Genomic DNA, 18,854 nt, shown 5'->3' with positions numbered 1-18,854 from the left:
TTACTCAATAAAGCATATCGCATGTTTGCTAATTATTATAATTAATTTTATTTTTTTTTGTTTTGCATTATTTAAAGCGCGAATTATTTAAAAAAATTAACAAGTGTTTTTAAGTGTAGACTGAATAAGTATATTGGATTTTTTTTTTTTTTCTAATTTGTAGATAAATGTATTTTTGTATATTGATATAGAATTATTATTATTGTTTTTTTAATTAAAGAAATGTTTTTTGTTATCTGAGGTGAGTTTAAAATAAAAAACCGACAATTTAATAATTTACAGAAAATATTTATCACAGTCAGCATTTTTATTTTATATTTTGTTTGTAGATTAAAATAATTCGGAGAATAATTGATGCCACCGGCACAAATTTGTTGACAGGGTAAAAAAAAAAAATCAGAAATATTTTATTTTTATTTTTTCAAGAAATAACTATTATCATTATATTTGTTTTTTTTTTTTTTTTTTTAGAACCAGTAGGTTTGGAGTAGTCGTTTAGAATTTAACGGGTCATTTCAATTCAAGGTGTTGTGTTGTCTAAACTAAACTTGTTTTAGAATCTAAGTCTTTTAATTAAATTGAAATATTAATATGGAGGATCAAACTGGCCAACTTACCAAGGTAAATTTTAATGTTAATTAGTCATTACAAAATATATAATATTTATTTCAAAGATAACTACTAAATTTTTAAAGTTATAATTGATTCATCAGGGTCAAAAACTGGAGCATGATATTTTTTTGATATCAATTACATCATCTTTTTTAAATTAACTAATTTTATTCATTGTTTATTAAAAAATTATAATTTTATCACAAGAAAAACACAAAAACAAAAGTACTAAATTTTTTTTTATTGCTTTTATTATGCATCAATATGAAAAATTTTAATAAATATTAATTTTCGATTAATTAATTAATTTTGTAATTTATTTAAAATTTTTTAAATCAATAATAGATAATAATTAATAATTATTCAAAGGACGTATATTTTTTTAATTTCTTTTATTCATAAAAAATATAAATAATATTCTCAACAGTAAAATTTATAGTTAAAAATAATATTACTAATTTGTTTTTTTTTTTTTTGTTTTCCTTATCAGTCTAACACGAAAAATATTTTTATATTATTATAAATGATAAAAAAACATGTTGAATAAAAAAAAATTAAAATATATTCTCTAATAATAATATTAATAATTTTTATTTTCAGGTCAAATACCCAAAGTCGATATTTTTTATTATCGCCAATGAGTTTTGTGAGAGATTTTCGTTTTTTGGAATTAGAAGTACGTTTATTTAAATTTATTTTTTTAATAAAATTTTAAAATTAAATTTATTAATAATAGAATAATTTAATTTTTTACAGCAATATTATGGCTATTTGTCAGTACAAAATTGGGATATTCAGAAAATGTCAGTCTTTCAATTTACCATTCATTTTCTATGCTCGTTTATTTTTTTCCATTAATGGGAGCAATTTTGGCTGACTCGTTGCTTGGAAGATTTAAAACAATATTTTACCTGAGTATAATTTATTCTGTTGGACAAATGATTTTATCTGCTAGTACAGTTCCAGATCTAGGACTACCAATAAGGTAAAAAAAAAAAAATATTTATCTATTTGCAATATCTTATTGTCAACCAACAATTTCATCATTATTAAATTTTTTTCACAAATAATATTGTTATAATTTATTTTATTTTTCGTTACAGAGAATCATCATTGATTGGTCTATTTTTAATAGCACTTGGTGCTGGAGGAATTAAGCCATGTGTTGCTGCATTTGGAGCTGATCAATTCGTACTTCCACAACAAAGTGAAAGCTTAAAAACTTATTTCTCCATGTTTTATTGTACTGTAAATATTGGTGGTGTAATATCAGCAGTATTAACAACTGAAATTAGAAGCAGAGTTAAATGTTACGGAGAAGAAGATTGTTATTTTATTGCTTTTTTAATTCCAACCGTTCTCATGGGATTATCAATAATAATATTTGGACTTGGAAGACCACTTTACAAAGTTAAAAAACCAGAAGGAAATGTCGTATTGAATGTTATTAAATGTATATTTTATTCAATATCAAAAAAAATTAATTACAATCAAGAGAATAGAGTGGAACGTGAGCACTGGCTTGATCATGCTGATGATAAATATGACAAAGCTTTAATAAGTGACATTAAAGCAGCACTAAAAGTACTTGTTCTTTTTGTTCCTTTGCCAATGTTTTGGGCATTGTATGATCAACAAGGTTCAACATGGACAGAAATGGCAAATTACATGGATTGTCAAATTGGAAGTTTCCGTCTTGGTGCTGATCAAATGCAAATAATGGATCCAATACTGCTAGTCTGTTTCATTCCAATTTTCCAAACATTTATCTATCCAATGTTTGCCAGAGTTCGTCTTCTTGATACACCACTCAAAAAAATGACAACAGGTGGATTTTTAGCAGCTATTGCATTTTTAATATCTGCTGTTGTTCAATTCCAATTGGATACAACTTATCCAGCTGTTCCATCAACTGGCTTTGGACAATTGAGAATTGTAAACCCTCAAAATTGCATGGTACCAATGACTATCAATGGAGAGGCATTTAACCTAGAGCCATATGGAGTGTGGAATAATATTGTCATTGAAATTGACGAGAAGAAAACATTCAATTATACAGCTAACTTTGAATCTTGTGGTAATCCACGTACATCTTCTGGTAAAATTGATGCTATTGAAGGGCAAGCATTATCCTATGTCATTGAGCCGAATAACTACTTATACAAGTATAATGACAATGTTAAAAAAACAAAAAATAGTAATCCAGCAATGCGAGTACTTGTTTACAATTCAAAAAATGATAGTCCAACAAATGTAACAATGTACAAGAATGGTCGGAGTGTTCATGACTTCAAAATAAATGGCACAATGATTGAGACAGCACCAGCACAAGCATCACAAATCAATGAATTTGAAGCTGGAACGTACCAAGTATATGTAAATGGACAAATGTTAACAAATGAAATTATCATGAAGATTGGAGGTGTCTATACACTCATTGTTGATATAGCTCATGATTCAAAAGATCCAAGTGCCAAGTTGTTAACAATAAGACCACCAAATTCCATGCATGTATTATGGCTGATACCACAATATATTATCCTGGCAATGGCTGAGGTATTGTTTGCTGTTACTGGACTTGAATTTGCATTTACCCAAGCACCAGGTACCATGAAATCGTTGCTACAAGCATCCTGGGTTTTAACAACAGCCATTGGAAATTTGTTAGTGTCAGTAATAAGTGCATTTAAATTATTTAACAGCAAAGTTTATGAAGCATATTTTTATGTTGTTCTCATGGTTATTGCAATGTCTGTGTTTACTTTGATGACACGTTTTTATGAGTATGCTGATTCTGAAAAGATTGAAGAAACTGAAGAAATTCAAAGTTCATCAGAAGCCAACGATAAAAAAAAGTAAAGTAAAGTGAAGTGAAGTGAAGTTTTTTTTTTTTTTTTTTTCATCTACAGCTGGAAATGTGAACTTTTTTAAATGTATTATTTATAGATTATCATGTTTATTACAATAAAATAAAAAATAAAAAATCAGGTAAAATTAAATTACAAGCTTTTATCATTTGTTTTTTTTTTTTTTTTAATTTAATTTTTCTTATTTTTCTTGACTACAAACAAAAAAACATAATATAATCATGAGCCTTTCACCGGATCAGGTTAATTTTATTTAATAATATATTATATAATATTTTCCAGTATAAAAATAAACTGGTTTATTATTTACAATTATTTTTCTATATCAAAAAAATATTAATTACATTGTTTAGACTCATTTCAAGTATCCAAGATCAATTTTCTTGATAATTGCAACAGAATTATGTGAAAGATTTTCATTTTGTGGTTTACGAAGTGAGATATATTTAATATTTATTTAATAAAACATAAAATTAATGTATTTTATCTTTAGCAATTTTAAGTCTGTACTTGAAAAATGTATTAAAGTTTCATGAAGACGATGCAACTCTTATTTATCATATTTTTATAATGGTTTGTTATTTGATACCAATATTCGGTGCTCTTTTGGCTGACAGTTATTTAGGACGGTTTAGGTAAAATTATCACACTCAAAACAAATAACAAATAACAAATATTAATTATAATTTTTATCAAAAAAAAAACAGAACAATACTTTTCTTCTCGGTAATTTATGCTGTTGGTGATTTTATCATGTGTTTTGGAGCAACACCATTATTCAAAACCAGCAAAATGTAAGTTTATAAAAGCTAAAAAAAAAATATAATTTTTTAAATTAATTTGTATTATTTTGTTTGTAGAAAAATAACTTTTATTGGTTTGATTTTAATTGCTATTGGAACTGGAGGAATAAAACCATGTGTTGCTGCATTTGGTGGAGATCAATTTTACCTTCCCCAGCAACAAAAATATCTTCAAGATTTTTTTTCAATATTTTATTTTACAATTAATTTTGGTGGTCTTATGGGTATGATTATAATGCCAATATTGCGAACAGCTTTCACTTGTTTTGGTGACGAAACCTGTTATGCATTGGGTTTCGGTTTTCCAGCTGTACTTATGCTAATTGCTTTTGGTAATTTATTTAATAATACTTATGATAAAATAAAAATTAAACAAACTAAGTAGTAATTTATTTAATATAATTTTTTACAGTATTATTTTATCTTGGTAAATCATCATACAGACTTAAATATCCAAAAGAAAATATTATGCTTTGTTTTATTCATTGTATATTTGTAAGTCATTTTTAATTTTTATTTAAAACCGATAATAATATATTTTTTATTTTTTCCAGTATGCAATTAGACAAAAAATTAAATTTTATCATAAAAAAGAAAAATCACATTGGCTAGATTTTGCTGATGATAAATTTTCGAAAAAATTAATATCAGATATTAAAATAGTACTTGCTGTTTTTTATTTATACATACCATTACCATTTTTTTGGAGTCTTTTTGATCAACAAGGATCAAGATGGACCTTTCAAGCATCAAGAATGAATGACATTATATTTCAAATTAAAATTATTCCAGATCAATTTCAGGTTTTAATTATTTTTATTTTCCATTTAAATTTTCTTTATTAATAATATTTTATTTTTTAATCAGGTTATTAATCCAGTTATTGTTTTGATACTTATTCCAATATTTGATAGATATATTTATCCTTGTTTATCAAATATTTTAAACTCTCCACTTCATCGAATGACTATTGGAGGAATATTTGCATCATTTGCTTTTATTGCATCTGGGATATTGGAGCTTAATCTTGAGGTATTATCATCATCATCATCGTCATCAACTAGTTGCCAACAATAATTAATACAAATATATTTTTTTATTTTCAAGAAACATTATGAAGCTTCATCTGGACAACTTGGTCCAGTAACCATGTCAAAACATATTCACATAATTTGGATGTTACCACAATATTTTTTTTTATCAATTGCCGAAGTGATGTTTGCAATATCAGGACTTGAATTTTCATTCACCCAGGTAATTTTCAATGTGAAATATTCATTGTAAATTTATTGATGTTTTATTTTCTTCAGGCCCCACAAAGCATGAAGACAGTGACAATTGCAGCTTGGTATGTCAGTGTTGCACTTGGTAATTTTATTGTAATAATAATTACACAAGCTAAATTATTTACAAGTCAAGCACATGAATTTTTTTTCTTTGCTGTATTAATATTTTTAAACATGATTATATTCAATTTCATGACAAACACATATAACTTTGTTGTACCGGAATCAGACTCTGCAGTCATCAGTACATTTGTTGATAATGAAACAGATGAGCTTTATCCAATTTTGAAAAAATAAATTTAATGATTGATTTAATTTACAATAATGATAAGAAAGAAAGAAAAAAAAAAGACTACAGCTAAGATTAATGTAATAAATGTTTTATTTTTTTTATCTGGGATATCAAATTAATTATCTTTTGGGAAAATATTTGAGATAAGAAAAAGAGATAATATCGTCTCTCTTACGTCGTCATACAGAAATTGAACTTTTTTTTTGTATTAATTCAGTTTGATTTAGTTTAAAAGTGTTACGTGTGTCCACAACAGTGGAACAAATATTTTACAACATATTTTATTTTAAAATTTAATTATGGCAAGTAAAAAAAGATCATCAGATGTATCTCAAGGTTAATATATTATATTATTTAAATTTATTAAATTGCCAATATATTGCTTTATAATAATGATTATGTTTTTTTTATTTTTTTTCAGTTCCACCGAGACGTATGTTTGAAGTCGAAACAACTGATGAGGTTTATTTTTTTTACTACTACTTGCTTGAAATTAAAAATGACACAGCTTAAAAATAATTTATAATTATTGTTTTTTTTTTTAAAATAATTTAACGTCAATTAAAATGAGAGTATAAATATTTTTCAATTGACATTTATCTATTTTAGTAATTACATTGTTCATACACCGCCAAGTGGTTTTAATTAATTCTTTTCTTCTTCTTCTTTTTTTTTTATTACGAGAAAAAAATAAATGACAAATCATTTTTATATCAAAGTGATGATGTAACATTGATTAAACAAAAATTCACAATTTATTTTATTTATACTTAAAATTAATTCATTGAAAAATGATTATTAATTTTTTTTTTGAAATAACTGCATTATAATTGATGATATAATTAAAACAAGCTCAAGGTCATTGTTAAATTACAAAAAAAATTATGATAATTTAACTTTAAAAATTTTGTTGAATAAAATAGTATTTCACATGACGATGATGATATGAAAAAATGAGATAATTGAACCAGGAAAAAAAAAATGATGATGAGATAATAAAATAAAATATAAATTCAATTAAAATTTGTGTGTGTCCATCAGTGGATATTGATAATAAAAAAAGGTCGGAAGCGGTCGTTAACGTTATTACATGATCTACCTTCATATTATTATTTGCAATAGTAAATTGTACTTATAACCCGGAATTAAAATATGTAATCACAACCTTGAACATTACATTAACACGTGTTGTAAATTATTCAATGCAAAAGTATCATCAATCTCAGTTTTATTATATTAATTTTTTTTTTTTTTTAAAAAAGTGTCAACTGTGATGATGAATTAGTTTTTCTTTTTTTCTATATTGTTATTATTATTATTATTATTATTATGCTAATTTAATAAAATTTTTTTTTTAAACTTTGAATTTAATATTTTACACTTGAATAAATAAATTGTCTTTTTATTTAAGTCAGTGACACCAATTTCTTGAGTTTCTTGACATTAGAGTGAATTGAAAGCTAGACGAATATTTATGTCTTTTATTCATCTTGAGAGACATTGTAAATTATTAAATTGGCACATGAGCTGATTTTCCAAGTATAGTAATTAATTAAAAAACACATCTAACTCTCGACATATTTTTAATTCGAAAAATTTCGAAAATAAATAAATAAAAATACCTGAATTTCAATAATAAACATACAAAAATCATATATACTTATTTTAAATAATGATTTATCAACAAATTACTATTTTATAATATTTATAAATTTTTCATTATAAATTTAATTTAAAATTATTTCGAAAAAATAAATAAACAATAATTTAATTTTAAAAGGAAAAAATAATATTTCGAAATAAAATGTGAAAATAAATTAATGAATGGAAAATATGCAAATAATATTGTATTTGTATGACGTTGAACTATTATGCAAATATAATTTATAAAATTATAATCTATATATTATATAATATACTTGAATAAATTAATGATTATTGTTAGCCCCTTGTTTCGATGAATAATATAGACTATTTGATAATATAAAATGTAACAGTAATTATATCCCTCTCTTGTAAAAAAAAAAAAAAAAAATTCTGATAGTTCTCCTTGGCCTTCACAAATTAACTTCCACACGGTTCAAAAATATATTCCCGCAGTACATTTTATTCAATACAACAGTTTACTTGTTGGCATTGTCGAGCAGTCATCAAGCTCTCTCACATTCAACAAAACATACATTTCTACCTCTTGACAAGCTTATTTATTATTTTTCTTATCAAGATTTTTAGTATGAAAAAAATTAAATAAAAAAAAACAATTTATTATTCAAAATTTTTACAATAAATAAAAAAATTTTTCTTGATTTTTTCGCGAGTTTATTTTTAAAAATTAATAATATTAATCATGGGTGCTGAAAATGTACAAAAAAAGGTTTTTAAAAATTTTATTTTTAAATTTTTTTGATAAATCATCAGTGTAGAATATTTATTTTAAAAGTTTATTAATAAATTTTGATTGTGCTGGCGTCAAATAGTCATGATTTAATTTATCAACTATCAAAAATAAATTGATCATATAGACATTCAAATATGCGTATTAAAAATCATTCAATTATTGATAATTACTTGCAAATTAAATATATTTATGTGTGTGTGTGTCTTGATTTAATAATTTTTATTTTAAAAATTTAAATTTTAAATTAGTTTGAAAGACAATTTGCTCGTTTAAAAGTCACGTGTTTATGTTGTCCAAGTGTCTAATCTTGTAGCAGGTCGATGCCACCTAAATAATTATATCATTTAAATTATTATTATTATTATATTTCTATTCATGCACAACAACTTTCAAAATTTATTCGAGTATATAATATTTTTAATGTCATAATAAAATGCATATAGAAATTAATTAAATTGCATTGAAAAAAAATAATTTAAAGTATTTTTATCAATTAAACTTTAATTAATGTATATAATTTCATTTTTTTTTTTTTTTCTTCCTATCAATTTATTGTTCATGTAATTTTATTAGTCGAGAAATTTTTGTGAATTTAAATTAAATTTTAAAAATATAAATTCAAGTATGATATTTAATTTCGAGTAATGAAAATTTCAAGTTTTGTTTTTTTTCTTTTTCGATTATGGGTATGTGTTAACAAAAATAAGAAAATATTTACGTGAGTTGAATGAATAAATATTCAAACAGTAGAGAAAGGTGCATTCAAGAATTAATTTGGTCATGTTTGACACACATTTATAACATTTATTCAAAAAATAAAATTAATTTTCTATACCTTTGCTGGAAATTCAGTATTTATTTTATTTTAAAAATCAACTTGACTTTTTTTTTTCTTTATCATTGAAAAACATAAAAGTATGTTAATTGTTCATGATAAATACAAAAAAATAAATACAAACTTGTTATAGTATAGAGAGGTATTGCCCAAGAACGAAGGACAAGTGGAATCGGAACGACTGAAGCGATTACGATGACAATAAAATAACAATAAATAAATATATTTTTTTTTAATTTTCTCATAAGCCTTTGAGTGAATACAAATAATTTTTAATAATGAGAATTTAATTATATTTTTTTTAATTATTATTTTTAGAAACTAAAATATCCAAAGTCAATTTTTTTCATTGTAAGTAATGAATTTTGTGAAAGATTTTCATACTATGGTTTGCGAAGTAAGTAATTATTATTTATTCAACTGATAAAACACCTCTTTTTAACAATAAAATTATATTTTTTATTTTAGCAATATTGGCTCTATACCTTCAAGCAAAATTGGGCTACTCAGATGATACATCAACTGTTATTTATCATGTATTTGCAATGTTTGTATATTTCTTTCCTCTGTTTGGAGCAATGCTGGCTGATTCAGTACTTAATTTTACTATACTATATGTATCACCACCTATTATTTTACCATTTAATTGACAATTAGTTTAAGTATTTTTTTTCATAGATTTATTATTTATCTTTTTTGTTTTTATAATTTTAATTTAAAAAAAAAAGAGAATTTTCATTGGGTGGATTATTTTTGATTGCTGTTGGAACTGGAGGAATAAAACCATGTGTTGCTGCTTTTGGTGGAGATCAATTTATTTTACCACAACAAGAAAAATATCTCGTTACATTTTTTTCAGTATTTTATTTTGCCATTAATTCTGGATCACTTATATCATCTTTTCTCACACCAGAACTTCGTAATGGAGTCAAATGTTTTGGTGAACAAGAATGTTATTCACTTGCTTTTTTTGTTCCTGCAATTCTCATGGTTCTTTCAATTGGTAATTTATTAACCCACATAATTAATCAATTTACAACACAGCATTTACATGAAAAATAATTTATAATTTAAAATTTCATTTCAGTTATTTTCGTCGCTGGAAAACCAATGTACAGAATGAAAAAACCCGAAGGAAATGTCGTTCTCAGTGTCTTTAAATGTATTTCTGTAAGAAAAAAATAATAATAATAATTAACTAACAAATTTTAACATTGAAAAAAAAATATTAATAAATTGTTTTTTTGTTTTTTGTTTTAATAGCATGCATTGTACAAAAAATCAACTCAAAAAAAAGAAAGAAAAGTTGATCACGATCATTGGCTTGATCATGCAAATGATAAATATGATGTAAAATTAATAGCTGATATAAAAGCAACACTTCAAGTACTCAAACTATTTATTCCATTGCCATTTTTTTGGGCACTTTATGATCAACAAGGATCACGTTGGACATTTCAAGCAACAAGAATGGATGGTCAAATTGGTAGTTTCCTAATAAAAGCTGATCAAATGCAAGTTGTTAATCCACTTTTGATACTTTCATTTATTCCAATATTTGAAACTTGTCTTTATCCATTATTTGCTAAAATTAAAATTATCGATACACCACTTAAAAAGTTAACAACTGGAGGATTTTTAGCAGCTCTTGCATTTATTGCATCTGCTCTTGTTGAACTACAACTGGAGGTAAATTATTTACATAAAAATTAATCAATTAATATTGAAAAAAAAAAATCATCTAATTATATTTATTTTTTTTTTTTGTAGAAAACATATCCAATTCTTCCATCAACTGGAATGGCTCAACTTCGAATATTTAATCCACGAAATTGTACATTACCAATGAGCCTTGATGATAGATCATTTAGCTTGCCACCATATGGCATGTGGGAGGATATTGAAATATCAGTTAATCAAACAAAATCATTTAATTTCAATGCTGATTTTAAAAGTTGCAATGGTAATACAAAAAATTCAACTGGTACGCTAAAAGTACTTGAAGAACAAGCAACATCATATGTCATTCAAGAGACTAATAATTTTTATCAATATACTGATGCTAATAATAAAACAAAAACTGGTAATCCAGCTCTTCGAGTGCTGGCTTACAATGAAAAAAATACAAGTCCAATAGTCATTAGAATTATTGAAAAAAAACAAGAAGTTTATAAATTTAATATTGGCAATGCAATACCAGTACATGAGTCGGAAGTTGCTGAGCTTGCTCCAGGAACATATGATGTTGAAATTAATGGAAAAATAATGCCTGATAATATACAAATAAAACTTGGTGGAGTTTATACATTGATGGTTCATTTATCAAGTAATACTGATGTACCAACAAGTCACATGGTAACTGTAACACCACCAAATTCACTTCACATGTTGTGGCTAATTCCTCAGTACATAATAATGACAATGGCTGAAGTTATGTTTTCAGTAACTGGTCTGTCATTTGCATTTACACAAGCACCAGTCAGTATGAAATCACTTTTACAAGCTGGATGGCTGATGACTGTTGCATTTGGTAATCTTATTGTTGTTATTGTTGCTGAAGCTAAATTTTTTGATCGTCAGGTAAATAAGCACAATTAATTATTGTAATTATTTAAAAATTATTTATTTTTCATTTTTTATTTTTTATAGGTGAATGAATTTTTATTGTTTGCTGGATTGATGACTATTGATATGATTATTTTTGGAGTAATTGCATATTATTATAAATATGCTGATCTCAGTGATGATATTTCTGAAGATGATAATAATAATGGTGATGATGGTGGTCATGATGACAACAATAGAAATATACCAATGAATTCAAACGTTACCAGAGAAAGTGAAAGATTTTAAATATAAAAAAATAGTTTTAAGATTTATAAAAATTTAAATTGTACATAATAATATTCTGGTTATCTAGATTTGTATTTTAAAATAATTTTTAATAAACTCTTTGATATTTAAATACTTTTAAGATGATATATAAATTATGTATAATCGTGGGATTATTTTTCTAATACCAAAAGAATGTTGCTTTTTAAAAATACTAAATTTGAATAAATAAATGAAATTTTTCTATGATATTTTCGAAGATATAGAAAAATAATCCCACGAAATTTTTAATTATTAAAAGTACTTATTACTTAATTATTAAAAACAGCTTGATGTAAATTTCAATAAATAAAATACTTTTAATAATTCTAATAAAATCAGTTTAATAATAGTTTAACAATTTTTAAATATTTTCCAAAAACAATAACTAATAAATTACTATATATTTAATATTAATTTCGATAAGGTAATTGTATATTTTTAGTCTTTGAAGTACAACGAAAGATAGGCTTCTTTTTGTAGCCACTTTTCAATAATTCCTGGATTCATCAGCCACAATTTAGCATCAGTTCCTTCATGTGAGTGTATCATTGAACAATCACGTATTTTCTAAAAATTAAAAAAACACCCAATTAACAAAAAAACAAAATTATTTATATATAACCAATTTAAGGATACTTACCGTAAAATTATTAAAATAATTTTTAGGATATTTAAATACTTTTTTACGTTCTTGTTTCATGCATCCTCGACAAATAAAAATTCTATCATTTAAATGCCAATAATCACCGTCTGGTTTTTTGTTACAAACATTACAAATATCAATGTTTTTTTTGCAACATTTAATATCAACTCCAAGTCGCATTTTAGCATTACCACCAAAACTGTGATCAAATATTATATTTTTTTTTCGTGGCATCAAGTTTGAGTACACACCAGGACTGTAATTATTAAATGCTCATTAATATTTTTAATTATTAATTATGGATTTTTAATAATATTACCCTGGATTGTCATTGATTTGTTGAGTTTTTCTTTTGGCAGTAGTTCCAAATGGATATTTACTAGTGTCCTTGACTTTAGCTGGAAATGATGAGACATTGTAATCACCTGGTGCTGGATAATCATCTTGATGATTTTGTAGAGTTGAAAATCTGGCAAGACCACTGTAGCCTTTTTTACTAAAACTTTTTGAACATGGCTGGAAAAAAAAATACAATAAAATTAATATACACAGCAATTAAATTACAAGGTAAATTGATGAAAATTTACTTTAACTGTTGCAGCTTTAAATGACTCAATGACATTGTATTTTCCAGGTGATATATTTGTATAATTTTCAGGTGTATAATAACGCATAAATGAAGTCATGCCATTTCTGGAATCTAGGTCTCTTGGTCTTCCTGATCCAAAACATATTTTTTGTTTATCTTGTTTTTTGACAATGTAATTAAAATCTGAAACAAAAAAAAATATATATTTTCGATATTTTCAATTTTATTTTCTAATAAAATATCATGTTGCATGTGAGTTTTTGAATATATATATATTTTGTGTTATATTGCGTGTGTAATATTTTAGTATTAACATGCACATGAATTTTTAAGGTCAACAAAACATTATACCGTCACGACATATCCACATTACACCAGCTTTAAAAATTTTTTCTTATTTTTTTTTTTTCTATTTCATTTTTTAACTTGTAATATTTTTGCGGAAATAATGTCTAATTTTTGAGAGATACATTGACTTACTGATGGATAGAATTGAAATAATGTATTATATAACTTGGGAAAATTTTAGAATTGGTAAATAACTATGGCAACGAACTAAACTTTACCTCGTCAATTTTTGATTATTATCTTATTATTGACTTGTAAATAAATACACAATGTCAATGACCTTATTTTTTATTTATTTTTTCAATATAAAGATTTTTATATTTCTTAATTTTAATGCAAAAAAAAAAATTTAAATTTATAAATTGAAAATTAATTTAATTATTCAATGGAAATATTTGTTATTCTTTTATATGGAAAAAAAAATTAAATTCTACATTGGCTTTATTTATAAATTAAAAATTAATTTTATTTTGTATTTTTTTTATTTCACGATAATAATTATTGTTGATACTTTTTTTTTTAGGTAAAAAAATTAAATTAAATATAATAAATAAATATTATTAATATACCTTCATTCATTATCAATTATTTCATAAAAATAACAAATAATAAATCCGTTATTTGACTTTCAATAGAAAATAAATTTAAATATCAAATTTATAAATTAAAAATCATTTGATAATATCAAAAAATTATAAAAAAAAAAATGACTAAAGATCAATGATCTTCAGACTAGACTTTAATTTTAAATAAAATGACATTTATAAATTATTAAATAATATATTCGCATAATTTATCTGGTTAATAATAATTTTAAAAAAGAGCCAACTAGATATATATATATTCCTGACATTGTGTGTGTGTGTGAGAGAGTTGATTTTATATTGCATCACAAAATAAATATTTTTTTATTTTACTTTTATCAATACCTGTTGCTTTATTCAGACACAAACAACTATATCTATCCAGCTGTCAAATAAATAAAACAATACTTTGTTAATAATAAAAATTATATTAAAATGACATCTATCAGTGCAACAAAAAATATTAATAATATAATTTATATTTACGACTTGCCATATTTAGTACGTTTACAATTGTGTAAAATATTAAACAACAATAACAAATGGATGGAACTTGCTGGTACATAAACAATTTGACATATCATTTAATTTTGTATTTAATAATTGAATAAATTAATTTGAAACAGGTACTTGGATGCAGTATGACACGTTGACAATTAAAAAAATATCAAAAGATGCTAATCCAACAGATGTATTACTAACAAAATGGGAATATTTAAATCATAAAATTGATGAATTATTTGTTTTATTATCACGTATGCAACATTATCAAGCAATGGAAATTTTAAAGCCATTTGTTCATCATAAATATCATGCATTATTAAATAATGGTGAGGCTAATTTTTTTAATTTAAACAACAACAACAACAATACTGATGAATCAAATGATAATAAAAAAGATTCAAAAATTGGTACACAAAATTTTCATCAAGTGTCAACAAACAAGTGTCAAACTTTTGCCAAAGTACCAGCTGTCAAACAACAACAACAACAATAAATAATAGCTCCAAGTGTATCAAATGGCTGTGTATTTTTATATCTAATAAATAAAATATTGTAATTATTATTGTTGAATATAAAATGATTTTCTATTTTATCAGATACATACTTCCTGAAGTTATTCTTAGTCTTATACTTAGCTGTACTCTGTAGACATAACCAGTCAAAGCGCATGAGTCACTTTTATTTATTTTTTATTTTTTAAAAATTCTCTCTTTCCCTTTAATTCTGTACACATATTCTATATTCATATTGCCATTTGGAGCTGTTTTTAAAATTGGTGTTGCCCTTTAAAACCGGCCTGGTCTTTAAATTGTTCAACACATACTGCATGCATGTGTCTACACACAGACACACATGTAAACTGTCACTCCAATATAACAACAATTTTAATAATTTAATTTGTCTTGAATTAAATCATGTCGAAAATTATAAAAATTGATGGTAGTCTAGGTGAAGGGGTAAGAATAATAATAATATTAATAATTTGTTTTTAAAATAATAAAATTGAATTTAAAAATGAAATTATTTTTAAATTTACAGGGAGGTCAAGTATTGAGAATTGCTTTGAGTTTAAGTGCACTATATAAAATACCAATTGAAATTGAAAATATCAGAGCTGGTCGTCCAAAACCAGGCTTAGCAGCACAACATTTAAAAGGCAAGTTTAAAAATAATATTAATTATATTATATTTAATAATAAATTAATTTTAAATATTATAATTAATTAATATTTAAGGTGTTGAAATTGCACGGGATATGTGTAATGCAATTGTCAAAGGAGCATATATTGGATCAACTCGTTTGGAATTTAATCCTGACATTGACAACATCAACAAGACAAAAATTAAAAAACGTCAATTTACAGCAGACACAGAAACTGCTGGTTGTATTGGTCTGCTAGCTCAAGTTGCATTACCAATTGCATTATTTTATTCTTCAAATGATGATAATGATGATGGACCAATAAATTTAATATTAAAAGGAGGCACTAATGTACCAATGGGTCCACATGTCGAGTATTTAACACAAGTTTTTAGACCATGGTTAAATAAATTTGGTGGTGATTTTGATTTAACTGTTGTAAAACGTGGATATTATCCAAAAGGAGGTGGACAAATTCACATGAAAATAAATCCAATAAGTCATTTAAAGCCTATAAATGTCATTGATTGTGGTGATATTGATGGTATATCAGGATGGTCATATGTTGCTGGTTCAATTCAATTAAATGAAGCCTACAAAATGGCTGATACTGCTAAAAAATCATTGTCAATGCAGCTGCGAGATAATGATGTACCAGTACCACCAATAAATATTGAAGAATATCGAGAAGATAGAGGTATGGCTGTTGGTAATGGATCTGGTATCAAGTATGTAGAAAATTTACTTGTTTTTCTTTCTTCCTTTAAATAAAAATTGGTATTTATTTTATATTTTTATTTTTAAAAGTATCGTTTGTAAAACAAATACTGGATGTGTTTATGGAGGCTCTGGACTGGGTTCATTAAAACGAGGTAATGGTAAAGATCCAGCTCAAGAAGCTGTTGAACATATTATCAAACCAATTCTCAATCATTCTTGTGTTGATGATTTTATGCAAGATCAGGTAAATTATTATTTATTTCAAACAACAATTAAATGCTTTAATTGTTTGTTTTATTTTTATTTAGCTCATTATACTGATGGCTTTGGCTAATGGCCACTCGAGAGTATCAATTGGTCATGGAAAATTGACACAGCACACTGAAACAGCTGTTAAAATTGCTGAAATAATGTTAAAAAATCGTGGATATGAATTTAGCCTAAAAGAAGAAGAAAATAATTCTGTTAATACTGGAAAATTTTATGTCATGGAATGTAAAGGAGTTGGCTTAATTTAAAACTCCTTTTTTTTTTTTTTTTTCAATTTGTTAATCATTGTTTTTTATCCAATCTAGAAATAAAAGAAAAAAAAAAACGTAGAAAATATAAATAAATAAAAAATAACTCACATTTGTTTTAAATAATAATATATAATTAATAAATTATTCCAATTTTGGTCTAAAAAATGGTGCAACAGTACGAAGAAATTCTCTTTCAAATGTTTCACATGAAAATCTACTGACAGATGCTCTTGCAGCATTAATAATATTATTTTTATCATCATCACTCAAGGAAATAATGTGTTTAATAATATTAGCATACTCAATAGCATTCCAAGCTAAAAAACCAGTTTGACTACCTTGTTGTGTCTCAATAATATCTGATCTAGGACCACCAGAATCATGTGCAATTGTTATTAAACCAGCAGCCATACATTCAACAACACTAATACCAAAATGTTCATTCCACATTGTGTGTATACCAATTGTTGACATTTGATATTCATTAATAAGCTCATTGTATGTTAAATTTAATTTAAACTCAACATTTTCATCAACAGCAAAGTACTTTGATAAATCTTGCATATCTTTAACTCTATTTTTATCATCATCATTTCTACATGATCCAACAAGTACAAGTTTTATATTTTTCCATAAATCATCTTTAATAATTGATCGTAATTCATACATTATTCTAATCATAAGTTGATGATTTTTTTCTGGTCTAAATTGTGCAACAGATATTATACGAATAACACCACCTTTTTCAGCATTACTTAACAATGGTAAATTAACAAGACGTACAATATCACATGGTGGATATACCCTGTGTGTTTTTAGGGGACATTTCCATATGGCATTAATGTGTTCCTCAGTCCAAGATGAATTAACCATAATAATATCAGCACAACTTCCCATTAAACCATACAAAATTGCAAATAAATGATAATACAAAATTTTAGCACCAGATAAAAATGGATTTCTAGCAATTGTACGATGATTATTGTGTGATTCAACTCTACGATATACATGTCGTAGCATGTCTGTTGATATTGTTGGATAATGAGTGTATGATCCAATGCTACAACCACCAATATATTTGAATAATGGATAAGTAAATGCATATCCCATTGTGTCAATAAATATATCTGGTTGATATGATTTTAATGCTTCAAAACCTAAATATATTGAGCCAATACTTTGTGCTAGTAGTGTTAATCTTGGATAACAATCAGCCTCTATCCATTTTCTTCTATGTAAATATATAAATTCAATTGGATTTAATGTTATGTCAAATGTACTTTTAACTTTATTCAACATTTTTTCTGGATGTGCATCTAAATCACCAGTGTATACAATTATTTTAACTTTTGAATATTCTTTTTGTATAGCTTCAATTGCACTCCAAAGTACTCGTTCACCACCACCACCAGCATTGCAGTATGGATGAAATATACCAATTGATGGATTTTTTTTTTTATTTAATTTACGTCTATTTTTAAATACATGTCGCCAATAAATTATCCAAATTGGAATTATTATTGTTAAACAAATGATTGTTATTGTTGACAATATTAGTGTCAATGAAACTAATTTAATTATTGTATCCCTGTTGTTTAAATAAATTGATTAATATTATTAACATTTTTTTTTCATAATAAAAATTGAATTACATGATGATTACTTACATGATGCAGTGTATGCTAAACATTTTTTAAAAATTAATTAAATATTTGTTTATTATCTTTATTTGTATTCAGACTTTTTATATTATTGATTTTTGTTGTTGTTTACAATAACAGCTGTTTTGTTTTCAAAAGAGCGCCACTGGTTATTTCTTAGACTCCATATTGGATAT

The 18,854-nt window shown here is 24.8% G+C and overlaps 5 protein-coding genes across 8 annotated transcripts; 3 read left to right on the top strand and 2 right to left on the bottom strand.

Annotated features, from left to right (window-relative positions):
* Window positions 1-192: 192 nt before the first annotated feature.
* On the top strand, window positions 193-3,487 carry LOC122858569 (solute carrier family 15 member 1-like). Its single transcript, XM_044161525.1, has 6 exons — window positions 193-241; window positions 330-382; window positions 472-621; window positions 1,213-1,288; window positions 1,369-1,597; window positions 1,716-3,487. The coding sequence occupies exons 3-6, from the start codon at window positions 592-594 to the stop codon at window positions 3,469-3,471; spliced, it is 2,091 nt and encodes a 696-aa protein (XP_044017460.1). The 5' UTR covers window positions 193-241; window positions 330-382; window positions 472-591; the 3' UTR covers window positions 3,472-3,487.
* Window positions 3,488-3,700: 213 nt separating this feature from the next.
* Window positions 3,701-12,013, top strand: LOC122859627 (peptide transporter family 1-like). Its single transcript, XM_044163308.1, has 18 exons — window positions 3,701-3,721; window positions 3,833-3,914; window positions 3,973-4,114; window positions 4,187-4,273; window positions 4,340-4,614; window positions 4,695-4,777; window positions 4,837-5,085; window positions 5,150-5,314; window positions 5,390-5,536; window positions 5,593-5,854; window positions 6,282-6,322; window positions 9,412-9,490; window positions 9,562-9,640; window positions 9,822-10,096; window positions 10,181-10,263; window positions 10,357-10,782; window positions 10,864-11,673; window positions 11,743-12,013. The coding sequence occupies exons 1-18, from the start codon at window positions 3,701-3,703 to the stop codon at window positions 11,944-11,946; spliced, it is 3,510 nt and encodes a 1,169-aa protein (XP_044019243.1). The 3' UTR covers window positions 11,947-12,013.
* A 342-nt stretch (window positions 12,014-12,355) lies between these two features.
* Window positions 12,356-15,294, bottom strand: LOC122858585. 4 transcript variants are annotated; one of them, XM_044161557.1, is made up of 5 exons: window positions 14,117-14,168; window positions 13,198-13,382; window positions 12,930-13,126; window positions 12,608-12,866; window positions 12,356-12,534 (listed from the first exon to the last, which is right to left on the bottom strand). In XM_044161557.1, the coding sequence occupies exons 1-5, from the start codon at window positions 14,124-14,126 to the stop codon at window positions 12,406-12,408; spliced, it is 780 nt and encodes a 259-aa protein (XP_044017492.1). In that variant the 5' UTR covers window positions 14,127-14,168; the 3' UTR covers window positions 12,356-12,405. The 4 variants fall into 4 exon arrangements, with proteins under 4 accessions (XP_044017492.1, XP_044017491.1, XP_044017493.1 ...); XM_044161556.1 differs by lacking the exon at window positions 14,117-14,168 and adding an exon at window positions 13,551-13,802; XM_044161558.1 differs by lacking the exon at window positions 14,117-14,168 and adding an exon at window positions 15,240-15,294 and having other exon boundaries at window positions 12,357-12,534.
* A 180-nt stretch (window positions 15,295-15,474) lies between these two features.
* LOC122858576 (RNA 3'-terminal phosphate cyclase) lies at window positions 15,475-17,064 on the top strand. The gene is made up of 5 exons (XM_044161544.1): window positions 15,475-15,591; window positions 15,674-15,791; window positions 15,871-16,504; window positions 16,584-16,740; window positions 16,805-17,064. The coding sequence occupies exons 1-5, from the start codon at window positions 15,550-15,552 to the stop codon at window positions 17,012-17,014; spliced, it is 1,161 nt and encodes a 386-aa protein (XP_044017479.1). The 5' UTR covers window positions 15,475-15,549; the 3' UTR covers window positions 17,015-17,064.
* Window positions 17,065-17,080: 16 nt separating this feature from the next.
* LOC122858573 (GDP-Man:Man(3)GlcNAc(2)-PP-Dol alpha-1,2-mannosyltransferase-like) lies at window positions 17,081-18,745 on the bottom strand. Its single transcript, XM_044161541.1, has 2 exons — window positions 18,685-18,745; window positions 17,081-18,605 (listed from the first exon to the last, which is right to left on the bottom strand). Exons 1-2 carry the CDS (start codon window positions 18,705-18,707, stop codon window positions 17,159-17,161), a joined length of 1,470 nt encoding a protein of 489 aa, XP_044017476.1. The 5' UTR covers window positions 18,708-18,745; the 3' UTR covers window positions 17,081-17,158.
* Window positions 18,746-18,854: the final 109 nt, after the last annotated feature.

The sequence above is a fragment of the Aphidius gifuensis genome, linkage group LG6 (genome assembly GCF_014905175.1).
Source record: "Aphidius gifuensis isolate YNYX2018 linkage group LG6, ASM1490517v1, whole genome shotgun sequence".
In the NCBI taxonomy this organism is placed as follows: domain Eukaryota; kingdom Metazoa; phylum Arthropoda; class Insecta; order Hymenoptera; family Braconidae; genus Aphidius; species Aphidius gifuensis.
Note: the sequence above shows the minus strand (reverse complement) of the source record. Positions and strands in the feature narration are given on the sequence as shown.